Source organism: Arvicanthis niloticus, chromosome 5, assembly GCF_011762505.2.
Source record: "Arvicanthis niloticus isolate mArvNil1 chromosome 5, mArvNil1.pat.X, whole genome shotgun sequence".
In the NCBI taxonomy this organism is placed as follows: Eukaryota; Metazoa; Chordata; class Mammalia; order Rodentia; family Muridae; genus Arvicanthis; species Arvicanthis niloticus.
In genome coordinates this window covers 38,775,153-38,788,746 of record NC_047662.1, presented here as the reverse complement: position 1 = coordinate 38,788,746, position 13,594 = coordinate 38,775,153, and the positions used below count along the sequence as shown (strand labels likewise).

Genomic DNA, 13,594 nt, shown 5'->3' with positions numbered 1-13,594 from the left:
AGGCATCCATTGTAACAGTCAGCTGGGTGCAGTCTGAAGCCTCGGAAACCTGGAGCCTAAATACATCTTTACTTCTTTAAGCTGATTTACAATGTTTTGTTATAAGAGAAAGCTGACATGGGAGTAAACAGAGTGGAAGGCAACAAATCAGACTCTATCTGAGAAAAGAGATCTTTGAAGTAGAGGAAGAAAAAAGAAAAGGAATTAGGGTTCTCCCATTGACCACCTCACAGGGACTGTTGAGCTCCTGCCTACCACCCCCCCCCCCCGCCTGCCACTCCAATACCAAGCCTGTGAAGCAAGGGCTAGCACCTCCCCAGAGGTCCATAACAATTCTGGACTAGCTGAGAGTAGGGTGATAATCCACCTCACAGTAGTCAGAAGATATTGGCCTTTCAGCAGAATCCTGTGTTGATAACAGTTGCTGTTTATTGCCTGGAACCTGCATGCCAGACATTGTGCCAGGTGCTTGCATGTGTCCTGTCACTGAATGATTATAACTTTCAACAGTATCAACTGCAAACACATGGGGGAACCAAGAGGTTTCCACATCCCCAAGGCCATATGGCTCTGACTGCTGGAGTAAGATCTGGGCTCAGGGTTCTCTGACCTCAACGCTCTGTACCTGGCCTCAGCTTTGTGGTTTCTGTGAACAATAGGAACATTGGAATCTGGAAGGTGCTCTCTCCTCAAGAGAGGAGAGTCCAGCTCCTTGTTCAAGATACGAATAGAAATAGCGGAAGGCCGGGGATTGAGCCTTCTCTGAGTTAGGAGTCTTGAGGTAGAAGAGAGGAGGGTCAGACTCACAGAACCTAAAGGGAATAGGAGCCAGAGCGAGTGCCTGGTCTGACTTGCCTCTCACTGTGTATTGCTCAGGCAGGCCATGGGCCTCTCTGGGCTTCAGTCATCCATATACAGAGAAACAGGATGAAAGTGGATTATTCCTAAAGTACCATAGTATCAGCTACCTATGGTTGGACATTCTCTCTCTCTCTCTCTCTCTCTCTCTCTCTCTCTCTCTCTCTCTCTCTCTCACTTCTCTCTGAGCCCGAAGTGAGAGGCTTTTCTTCCTTCCTGCCAGGCTTCAGCATTATTTACTTCCCACTCACCCAAATTCCCACAGCAAGGACAAAGACAAAGTAGATGACCACCACCACGATGTCATAGGTGTGTAGGCTGACTCCAGAGCCCAGGGCTGGGTGTGTTGTTGTCTCAGCTCTGACTCCATTCCTTGAAGCTCCAGGCTCCATTGCTGCTAGCTCCTTGATCATCTGTTACTGTTGGTTCTCAGCAGGCTGGACTTTGATGTCCTGCTGGTTTCATTCCTTTCCTTTAATGATTAGACAAACCCAAGCATTATTAGCCTTTGAGAAAGGGAGGAGTCTTTCTGGCATGTGAGGTACTGCCCACTTTTCCTCTAACTGCAGTGCCTTCCCCTGCATACCTTGCTCCCCCCCTTTGCCTGCTGCCATTGTATAGAGACCTGCATGCACAAGCATTTGTATGCACACACACACTTTAGAAATCAAAGTGCCCAAACATCTGGTTTGATTAGAAGAGGAACTAAGGACAGTGAATGTGGAGCTGAGGCTGAAGTTCCAGTTTCTTAGTCATCAGTTTAATACAACTTTCCTTTACCCAATAAGAGGGAGAAGAGGGAAGATGGAAGTCCATGATCATCTTTGTAAAGCTTATTGCTGTCTCATAGACCTTCACCTCCAACCCTCACCAAGGTTCCCTGCTTTACAATGGAAGAAACAAACCCAGGAAAAGCTTAATTAAGTTTTCTTGCAAAGAATGGGGTCAACTACATCAAGGAAAGCCAAATTTACCTGTTCTATACTCAATCCATACTTCCTGTCCCTGGCTATGACAGGTGAAATGGTTGAGGTCAGAGTTTACCTGGGAAACGGTAGTGTTCACTGAAGAAGATCTTCTAAGATTTAGACAGCTGTGTTTCTGGCCCCCACCATGTCTTTCTACCACATCTGTGATGACTTGGGGCAAGTTGTGTCTCTGAACTTAGGCACCCTTCTTATCAATATGCACCCTGTACCCTGTTTACCTCACTTTGATAAGGAGATTAGAATGTGCTCCCAAGATCCTCTTCAAACTCTGGGCTATTTGGTGGTCAGTGCTACGACTGATAAAACAGTATTAGCCACCATTTAGCCAATGGGCCCCAAAACTAGGCAAGAGGCATGCCTGTTAATCATGTAACATCATCATGTAATAGCTACATTTAGATCTTGCTTGCAATTGCATGGATCTTGTTCAAGAGGGGTAGAAGCTAGGTGTGAGCTCAGGCCACTGAGAATGGCATAGTGCTGCCTGTGGCTCATTTCTTCAGAGAAGGATGAGGGTATAGCAGGGAGAAGAGAGCTGGGCCCAGAATGTTCTGCTCTATCCACTCAGAAAGGTCATTCGGGCCCTTAGGGCTCTACTGCCTAACCACTCTATATCTTATCTCCAGCTGCTCCCTCACGAGTGCATGAGGCTGAGCCCAAGTTTTGTATCTGGTCTAATCCTAAACCAGCAGGTTTGGCCACAAAATATCAAAGCTATCAGAACACAGCAGTGAAGGAACACTGAATCCTGGAGGCCGAGGACCTGATGTGTCTTAGGGTCCCCTTGAAGGACCCTGAACACATCCAAGGACATCCCTAGGAAAGAGCCATCCTTCTGCCTGTTCTCCAGTAAAGCCTTCTCAGGAGAATCCTGCTCAAGTCAGAACTTCTGTGCCAAGAGCATCTCTCTTTCCTCCTCTGTAGCTACCAGACTTGGCGCCAGCATTTCTGAGAACCCAACTCTAGAGAGGGCAAGATTCACAGGGAAGTATCGAACAGTCTGAGGTACTTGGCATTACAATTTCTAAATAATATTTGAATTGAGACTGCATGATCAGACTTAAAAGGTCAGAATTTCCACACAATTGTCGTCAGAAAATGACCTGAATTTTAATTTAGGAATATAAGAAGAATGTCCCAGTGAACAACTAGCTTAAGAAAATTGCCTTTAGGGTCACTTCCCTGAATCCAGTCTATTTCACCTCCAGCTCACAGTACATGGGAGATCAGAGCCATCTCCTGCATTTTAGCTGGGTAACCCTTATGCTTTTGACTGGTTCCTTATTGAAGACTTTGGAATTCTTGGAATTCTTGCTAGAGTATTGGATCCCCCTAACTTCTTGGCCTCATCATTCTTGGTCACATCATACCATTTCAGTCCTGTTGGACAGCTCATGTTGCCCATACTCTTATCCTCTCCTGCTATGTCTGTCATGTCATTTCCCCTTTGGTCATTCTGCAGGGTACAGGTGAAGAGGTTGCCTTGACAGCTCTCACAGGGATCTGGCCTATGGGTAGCTTATGAGAGCTCTTCTTTTCCCCGCACCCCTTAGAGTTGGGATGAGAACCTTCCTGTTCTTCCTTGCTGCTGGACTGTATGAAGGGGTGGGCAATTCTGGGATGAGGCATGCTTGCCTCATCTCTGGGATTTGTGAGTGCTGTGTTCTCCATCACCTTCTTTCCTCAGAAGCCTTCTCTGACTCCCAGCCTGGGGACATCCTGAGCTCCAGAGCACCCTGCTCATTTCCCCAAATGCAACTGCTGGTCTGGGGCCCGACTGCATTAGACATGAGATCCTGGATGTTTGAACTGTCTTATTTTTATTCATGGCTCCCACTGACTAAAGCAAAGCCACTGAGGGGATGTGATGAGACTGGTCTTTTAGAAATTCTTCTTGAGGCCAGTGTGCATGATAGGCAAGAATGAAGCAGCTGGTGCGACAGTGCAAACAGAGCAGGGCATGCTAAGGGCAAGGTGGAGAGGAAAAGTCCTACCTAGCTGTTCTCACTAAGCAAGATGTGTGCTGACTTGCATGGTTCTTTCCTTTAGGGTCTTCCCCACCACCTGGGAGTCCTTCTCCTCACTTAGTGCCACAAGTGTGAAACATATTCAGTTTTGAATTAACGTGAAGAACTGATACTGCCCACAGCAAAGACCAGTTGGAAGTTTTTGACCAAGTGAAGGGATTGCTAATGGGGAGGCCTTGAGCACATGGCGTCAGATGCTTGTGCATATAGAGTGGTACCCAGCATTTCCCTTTCCATGTTCTATACAACCATTCCTTTCATGAAAGCGAAGCACCTTTCATGCAGCTGCCTACAAGTCTCCTGTCTCCTTGTAGGGTTCCTTACCTCAGTAGTTCTGGCAGGCTCTGCATACCTCCTACTGGCCTGTATCCAGGCTACTTACAAGTCCTTCCTGTAAAACCACTCTTTGCCAGGTTCCCTGCTGACAACTTCCTTATTGACAACAATAAAGGATAGGGGACTAATGTTTAAGATTACTGCTTATTTTACTGGATCACTTATATAACAAACAGTGGCATCTGGACATGGCTTTATTATTATTATTTTCAGGTGGAAAAATATTAGTTAACACCTGGGCTTGTTTGGGTTTTGACTCTGGGCTTGGATGACTCTAAAAGCGCTCAGGACCATGGTCCCTTCTCTTTTGGCCCTCTGTCTCTAGAGAGAGAACAGAGAAGAACTATTCCTGCTTGTGGTTGGATAGGAGCAGGTTGCAAATGCAGCTAAACTAGGAACAAGAGGATCCCTAAGTTTGGGTCTTGGTTCCATGCCAGTGACTACCAACTGCAGTCTTCACTCAGCCCTCCTCCCTGCTTTTTGCAATTCTCAGACCTCCAGGCCTGGGGATGCTTTTTTTCCCGCATGCCCATGTTCATTTCAGTTCAAACCCAGATGTCATTCACTAACAAGGTCAGGCCCAGGTCAAGCTGTGTCATCAACAGTGCAGAGTACACTACCCCTAAGAGAGCACCACTAGCAGCACTCTATCACAGAACAAAGCTCTCTCACATGGGCAAGTCTCAGAGAGGCAAGTCTGGATCCTGGCAAGCAAATCACCTGGTCTGTAGGGCCAGAGTGGATACCTGCTGTTTTGCTCACTGGTTCCTTTTTCCAGCTGTCAAAGGCCAAGTTTCTGGAAGTCTCCTGTGTCCAGATGGTTCCTGAGGAAGAAGTGACCCTATGTGCACAGGAAAGATGCTTAATTGTAAGAGGGACAGAAAAAATACATAGAAGTATAAGTCTGAGAAAGATGACAACAAAATACCAGAAATTGAAAGGAAGGAAGAGATAGAGACTTATATTTTAGTCACCAAAAACATACCTGCACAGCCTGGCCTAGTCAAAACTTCCTGGGCTCAATATCTGAGTCTCATGCTCCTCAGTGCCAAGGCATGACATTTAATTTCTCCCAGTCACAGGAGACTGAGAAGGAGCCTGGCTCCTCCCCCAGAGGGTGGCAGGCGAGTCCCTGAATTTCACTCCAGTCACTGGATCTTGGTTTCTGAGGGACAGTGTCTGCTCTTGTGGCAAGGTGTGGTTCTGGAGTAAAGTGAACACACTCTGGGTTCAGAGTTGCCCAGGCCCTTAGGGGAGGTAGGAAGGGAGGGAGACACAGCTCAGTGTGAGGCTCTGTCATTTTTGTGGTCACCTCTCACACCTGGGCAAACAGGTTTCTCAGGAAGACAGCATTTCAGTTTCCAGAAGAACGAATTCTGGGCTCTGATGTATAGCATGGCTTCTTTGCTTGATCATATCATGTTGTGTGCTTGAAACACAATAAGCAAGTGTAGCTGGAGCATCCTCACCTCATGCTTCAAATGTGAGCTTGATGGAGCTAATCATTTTATAATATAAAGTTATAAAGGTTCAAAGACTACATCAAACCATCTCATGACTTACAATGTCTTCTTGTTAACTATGTTTTTCTTTCAACATAATATCTTTATGATTTCTTGGGAATTTCACATTGTGTAGCCCAGTCACACTCACTTCTCAGTCCTCCCCTCTCCTCTCTTCTACTCTTGTGACCTACTCAGAAAAGAAGAAAAAGAAAAAAAAAAGAAGAGAAAGAAAAGAAAGTCCATTTTGTGTTGTTTATATTATGTGTATGCACGGTCAAACTCTACGTGGCCAGGAAAACAGTCCTTCTCCACCTGTACCCCTGCTGGAGCCATCATTTGTGGAGAGCTACACTTCAGCATTCTTATCACAAATTTTAAGGGCTTTCTTTGATGGCTTCCTTTGTAGCTTGTTACTTTTTGGAGGGTAAGGGTGGGGTAGAGGTAGGAATTTATTTCTATTTTTCCTTTTTCTTAACTGTTAGTCAGCAGTTATCAATACCACTGAGAGATTATCCTCCTTACTCTTTATAGTCAGCAGCAGCATAAATCCTGGGCTTCTATGTGGTTTCTGGCATCAGCACAGACCACAGATAGAACAGACCACAGAATATCCACTTGGTCTTCAGCATCAACAGTTACTTAAAATGGACCTCCTCAGGCGTCAGCATGGCCCTCTGTCAAAGCACAGGCCATGCTGTTCAGAGTCAGGGCAATCAGCAGCTGGGCAGCTTCTTCAGGGGCCGAGTGTGCATAAGCTCCAGTCTTCTTCACACCATCCTGCTGACCCTACTGTGTAATCATCTGTTCTTCTATGAACTTGAGCCCTCTCTCACACCCATCATGGCTGTCCAGTCAAGTTCCACCTATCTTCACCGAGCACTCACCACTGTGCTCCTCCATCTTTCCTACCTCTCCTCTCAAACATCACAGTGGCATTGGAAGCTGCAGGGTGGCACAGTATACCCTTTTACACAGACAGCTTTACATGCAAATGTCATTGCAATGAGGAATCATTGTTGATCTGGTCTAAGACTTCTGGCTTCTGCTACACCATCAGTATTGAAACCCTAGTGAAGACCCCTCTCAAATATCTCACTTCTAGCTGAATTCAAGAGGCTCCAAAACCATCATAGGTTATTGCCTTTCCTCCAAATTCTCTACCAGAACTTTAAGGTAAGGCCCTGTTGCCAAAGGCACTACATACTTTGGGCACAAGACTTGGAGAAACTGAACTAGAACTGACCTGGAAGCCTCCTCCCCTAAGACCAGCTCTCATAGCTTTTGAAGGTGCTATGCAAACTATCAAAGGGAAGAAAGTAATTAATATTTCTACCTGCTGTAAAGTCTGGGAACCACAATGACCACCCTACCAAGAAACCCCAATGATGTAATAATGCCACTTAGGTCTGGGGGATAATTGACAGCCACATAACTGAGTTGAAGGTCTTGTTAATAAGAGGGAATTTGTGGCTGATTCTGTAAACCAAGCCAAATATCCATGACTGCTGAAGTCATGTACTCTTGAATACCGAATACTCCCCTTTCCTAAGCTGCTTTCAAAATTGTTATCCTAGATAAGTAAGGATACCGACCCATAGATAAGTAAAGCTATCATGCCTTAGCAAAGAAGCTTATTTTTTGCAGCAAATATGAACCACTAAAGAAACCCACAACTGGTTACAATGGGATACCCAGCACAACACAAATCTAAGGCTCAGGGAACATTGAGGAAGAGGAGAGTGGGAGATTAGATTATTAGAACCAGAGGATCAGATGTCAGTTGTGGGATAGTGTCTTCCATGTATAACAAGGAAACCCAAGGGACTCCCACACATGAAATGTCAACAATATGGCTGCTAAACAAAACCTGAACTACAACACCAGTTGACATTCCAACAAGGATGGGTGAAATCTCAAAGATGCTACCCCTAGATCAAGAGCTACAGGCATGTGTTGGCTGCTGAGAAAGAGGAAGTCAGTCTTCTCTAGGAATGAGCTTATAGGTTACCTAATTCCAAGTGGTCAGTTCTCAATACATATACATACAAGTCACACTAAATGACCTCCATAGGCTCCCTCCCTCCCTCCCTCCCTCCCTCCCTCCCTCCCTCCCTCCTTCCCTCCCTCCCTCCCTTTCCCCCTCTCTCTGTATGTATACATGTGTGTGCATAAAACAATAATTGAAGAATAAGACATAAATTTGAAAGTGTGTAATAGAATGTAGAAGGAATTAGAGGAGGGAGAGAGAAAGGAAGAAATTATGTAAATATAGTAGTCATATATGACATTTAAAAACATTTAAAAGTGCATGTGTGTGGGAGTCCACTGTGTCCCCTGGGGCATGCTCATATTAATTGTAACAGTGGTGGCATAAGTTCTCATACACCCATGTAAAGTCACATAGGAGAGGGAGAGTTCATATGTGAACTCTCTTATAAGGTCTTGGTTAGGAGTGTAAGTATTTAAGAATCAGTGTGTGTGTGTGTGTGTGTGTGTGTGTGTGTGTTTGTGTATGTGTGTTATTTTCAGAATATCAGTACAAGTCACAGCCACAAAGAGTGAAACAGAACACACCATCCAGCATCCCTCTGGGGAATGAAGCAGACCCTAGGTGTTTGAACTCCCTCTCTGACATATCTTATTCTGTCTATGGGGCTAAAGGCCCATATGGAGAATCTGTAGGTAGTAAAGAGACCCCTTGGGGTTTTCATTTACAATCAGGGTGCTAAATATCCTGCAGGAATGTGTGGGGAAAGCATCTGACCACATATGATGTTTATCTTCCCCAAACTTGTGCTGATATTCTCAGTTCTCTGGGTGATTTTTCTTAAATACCCACTTCTTTATCTCTCTTTTCTCTCCTACTCCTTCCTCCTTCCCCTCCTCTTCTCCCTCCTCTGTCCTTTCCTCTCTCCCTCCCCACTTCTTGCTCTTCCTCTTCATGTCTTCCCTTCTCCCCTTTTCTTTCAAAATTTACAGGCTTCTACAACTAAAGTTTTGGGGAACTTTATTGGGGTGCCCTTAGTATCTCTCTAAAACTTTGAGAAATGCTCCAAGATAACCTTTGTTTAAAAATCTCTGGAATCTAGATCTCTCTGGAAGTCTTTCTCCCACTTCCTTTTCTCTTTGAGACAGTATCCTCTCTGAACCTCAGAGACACAGTCCTTTGTCTTCCACAGCCCACTATCATTTGGCAAATGGATGCTGGTCAAAGAAACCTGCTGGGTTTTTTTTCCCACAAAATCTCCAGACTCACAAGCACCTTTAATTTCCAAATATATTAAGATCAAGTTAGAACCAGAATAGAGCCTGGCATTTGGGGTCAGTGTGTCTAAGGTTTGATTCTATATTGTTTCTATACTGTTTGTGTGGCCTTTGGAAAATTGCTTGTCTCCTTCCAAAATGTTCTTTGGATCTAGAGAAAGCAATTGTGATGGTAGTATGGTGTTTTTTGAGCATTGGATCAATCCTCATGCCTTAGCTATGTTGTTCAGAAGAGGTTGCTAAATGACAAGTGTCTGGGTAAGTACCTGTGACTCATGATTCTCCATGAGCTAAGAAGAAAGGGAACAAAGAATTTCTGTTTATACTTTGTATATCATTTGATAGAAAGATGGAATAACTTGGAAAGTCCCTTGAATTTTAGAAGGTGTGTTGTATAAGTTCATTGCATACCCCCCTCTGTGTACATTCTTTTGGACTGTATTTAAATACTGACTTTGAAATTGTAATACTAAGAATTGGACACAAGATGGCACCATGGAACAGGCTTCGGCATCTGCACACATTGAGAAACAAGAAAGAGAGCATTAAATGATATAGATATTATCTATGAGTCCGTCAGCCTGCAGAGCTCAGCATCAGATAGGATTGGCTGGATAGCAGGTAGTCTGATCTGTCTTGTGATAAGACAGCATTGTCTTTAGTATGTGGACCAGTATCATTCAACAAACCCCTCCAGTGATAGAAATAATTTGTAAATGCGTTGTCTGAAATGATAGCAATTAACTACATGTACATACTTCAGGTATGGTTACTGTGACAAAGGAGTACATATTTTAACTCATTTAAAAGATAACCATTCTAATAGTTTCTGCACTGTATAGCACAGAATTCTAGAGCATTTCAGGTTTCTTAATGATAAATCATAAATGTTCTAGTTAATACCCTCTTGTAATTTGGACTTTTAAATTCAGTTTCTTTCCTATGTTTCTCACAGTGGTGAGGGGGTGGTGAGGCAGGAGAAGTGGTGGAGAATGGAAAGATAAGTTCCTAACACAATAATACAAGCAAGTCAGTAAGAGCAATAAATCACTGTTGTCTTTTCTTTAGAGCACTAACCAAGTGAAAATTATTTCTAAGGTGGCCTAACATAACAGGAGTCCTATAATGTTTTGAAAATAAGAAAATTATGGCCCAACATGGCATAACGACTTTTTATTTGTGGCATGGAAATTAAGTGCCCATCTAAAAGAGTTAGCTACTTCTCTCTGCATAAGGCTGATTAAAAGTTTAAAGTAGGTATAAACCACACTCAATAGGGTTGCTATGAACAGGACACTGATAGCACAGGCACTAAGACCAACCATTAGTAAATGGGACAACATGAAAGTGAAAACTTTTGAATGGCAGAAGACAATCAGACAGAGTGACAGGCTACAAAATGGGAAAAGACCTTTATCAATTACACTATAGTAGAGGGTTAATATCTGAAATATATAAATAACTAAAAAATGGACATCAAGAAAACAAACAACACAATTAAAAATGGGGTACAAAACTAAACAGAGAGTTCTCAAAAGATGTAAAAATGGTTGAGAAACATTTAGAGAAATGTATAATATGCTTAGTCATTAGATCATACAAATCAAAACTACTTTGTGACTTCTTACTTCAATCAGAATGGCTAAGGTCAATAAAATAAACAAAAGAATATGGGAAACTAGGAAGGCTTATTCAGTTCTGGTGAGAGTGCAAACCTGTACAACCACTATGGAAATCAAGGGGCGGCTCATCAGGAAGCTGGGAATAGATCTACTTCAAGGTTCAGTTGTACCACTCTAGGGCAGACACCCCAAAGACTCCACACCCTACCACAGAAACACTTGTTCATCCTGTTCATTGTTTCACTACTCTTAATAGCTAGAGATTGGAAACAGTTTAGATGTCCATCAGTGGATAAATAGATAATGAAAATATTGAATGTTTCACAAGGTGATATTATTCAGCTCTTAAAAAATATAACCATAAAACTCACAGGCAAATGGATAGAGATAAAAAACTCAGTCTGAGTGGTAACTCAAATACTGTGTGTATTCTCATGTATGTGGATATTACTTTTTAAGCCTTCAATAGGCTTACTACAATCCATGTAAACACAGAGATAGGATAACAAAGAAAGGACTAGAAGTGGGGGGGACTGCCCCACGAAGAGGAAATAGAATTTATAGTTATAGAGACATGTGTGAGAGCTGGAGTAGGGGGGCTAAACTGGGAGAGGGAGGGAAGAAAGGAACAAAAAAGGGAAACAATGGAGAGACAACTAATACTGATGCCTATTTGAGGAGTCATATGGAGACATGGTACTGTAGAATTTTCTCAAAATATATTCATATATGAAAGAAATCTAAATGGAATCACCAAGATAACAAAAGAGATGTCTCAAATAGACATCTTTTGCCACCACGTGAATCATCTAATTCCAGGAATGGGTAACATCTAATAGAATCATTGGCTAAAGTCATGCCAACCCCCGAAACAACTAAGGCTACCGACAGGGCTGTCGGATGCTCTCTATACTTTGATGGCAAGGCCCTATTGCTGAAGACAACACTTATACATCTCACTGAAGTCAAGTCTAGTGCCTCACTAGAGTTTAGCCCCCTGCCTCCTGCCAACTGACCAGTGTTCGTGATGCTGGGAGGTATTCTGTACACTACCAGAGAAGAAAGGTAACCTCCAACCCAGCTACAACTCTGAGGTCTACGATATTGACCTGCCTTCATGATAGGCTGGGGCAACAGTGGCACAGATGTTCATGGCGCTATAACTGGAGACCACAAACACACTAGAGAGCTAGTGTGAAAAGTGAAGACTGGCTGTAATTAAATCCTACAATTTATGCTCTCCCCAACTCTAGAGTTTTTTCACCAGGTTTCCACCTGAAGGGAATTTGATGGAAGCAAGGAAACTAATGGCAAACATGGACAAGAAAAGACAGCAAGCTGCTGGTGGGTAGAACCGGCCTTCCTGTCTCTACTTTGTCCTGTCTCAGGGTCTGACATGGAACAAGCCAGATGGAGACATGCTAAACTCTCCTTGCTTCAAATCTTTCTTACTAAAGCCAGAGAGAACTTTGCAAAAGTGATGCATATCTTCATGTATGTCATTCTAAAATTTACCACTCAGTGGTCTGCCTCTGCAGGTGCATTTTTATCTCACCCCTAACTTCTTTGTGCTTTTCATAATCGCTCAGTGTTAGCTTCATTCTCAGGAACAGTGCTGGGCTTTTTCCTGCTGCCATTGCCTTTGCTCAGTGAGTTTTCCCATTCTTGTCCCCTTGCTTTTGACTCTTAACTATTTGTGCTCTTCCCATGACTCCAGTGAGCAATGATGGTCCAGATATTGCTTGTTATATTATCCCCTGCACATGACAGACACATACTACATGTCTTATTTTAGAAAAACTGAATTTTCTTTTCAAAGGCACCACCTATTTTGGAAATAATTATGTTTTATCATGTCAGACCCAATGTGGGTTCCAAGAAGCTAACTTTAGTGACTAGGTCATAAACAGACAGCAAACCCACATAGAGAGCTATAAAGGAGAAGAGACTCCAGCTTACAAGCAGAATACTTTTTAAACCTTTGTGTTAACACTTCTTTCATCTGAGTGGAAGAATTTAAGTGGCAAAAATAAATTAATGTATAAATATTCATGCCTGTAAATTTAATTTTATTTATAAAAGGAACAGCATATAAATTTCATTAAACATTTATATGTTCACAGAAATCTTTTATACTTTAAAGGTGAAATAATAAGTACGAAGCTCATGATTTTATTATTCTTTATAGTTGAATAGAATTCTGTTGTGAATAAGTACCATACGTTCATCATCTATTTGTAAACTGAAGGTTGTTTCCATTTCCTAGCTATTGTGAGTAGAACAGTGGTGAACATGGCTGCACAAGTGTCCATGGAGTAGGATGTCAAGTCCTGTAACCTACTCCTAGCTTTTTGAGAATTCTGCACACTGATGTACAGAGCGACTACCAGTTTACATTCTCATCAACAATGAGTGAGGGTTCACTCCTTTTCCCATTAGCCTTTTGTCAGTTATTTTTCTTGATCTTAGCCACTGTCTCTGAAGTAAGATGAAATCTCAAAGTAATTTGAATTTGAACTTCCCTGGTTGCTAAGGAGAGTGAACACATTTAAGAATATTTCTTAGCCACTTTTATTTCTTTAGAAATTCTTTGTTCTGACTAGTATCCTGTTTTTTAATTGGGCCACTCCCCCTTGATTCTTTGTGTTTATATTCTGGATGCATAGGTTCTTTGTATATTCTGAATATATTCTCTATCATATGTTTAAGTAGGAAACATTTTCTCCTGTTGTATGGGATTTTTCTTTACTCAATAATTTTCTTTGAGGTACAGAAGCATTTTAATTCTGAGGTCATTTACAGTCATTGGCCACAATTCCTAAGCATAGGGAATCCTATTCAGAGAGTCCTTTGCTACACCTATATCTTGTTAACTCACTGCCTATGTTTTCTTCTAACTGTTTCAGGTTTCACAGTGAGGTCTTTGATCCATTTGGAATTCTATTCAGCTGTAAAGAAGAGTGAACTTTCCAGGTAAACAGATAAAACTAAAA

The 13,594-nt window shown here is 42.6% G+C and overlaps 1 protein-coding gene across 2 annotated transcripts in view; it reads right to left on the bottom strand.

Moving 5' to 3' along the window:
• Slc5a9 (solute carrier family 5 member 9) overlaps positions 1 to 5,431 on the bottom strand; it is a 27,668-nt gene extending 22,237 nt beyond the window's left edge. The window contains exons 1-3 of one of the 2 annotated variants that reach the window (XM_076934440.1): positions 5,196 to 5,431; positions 4,931 to 5,051; positions 1,110 to 1,330 (exon numbers count right to left, since the gene is read on the bottom strand). In XM_076934440.1, the coding sequence (XP_076790555.1) occupies positions 1,110 to 1,271 (162 nt within the window). In that variant the 5' untranslated portion in view covers positions 1,272 to 1,330; positions 4,931 to 5,051; positions 5,196 to 5,431. The remainder of the gene's footprint in view (positions 1 to 1,109; positions 1,331 to 4,930; positions 5,052 to 5,195) is intronic. The other variant, XM_076934442.1, reaches the window with a different exon arrangement.
• Positions 5,432 to 13,594: the final 8,163 nt, after the last annotated feature.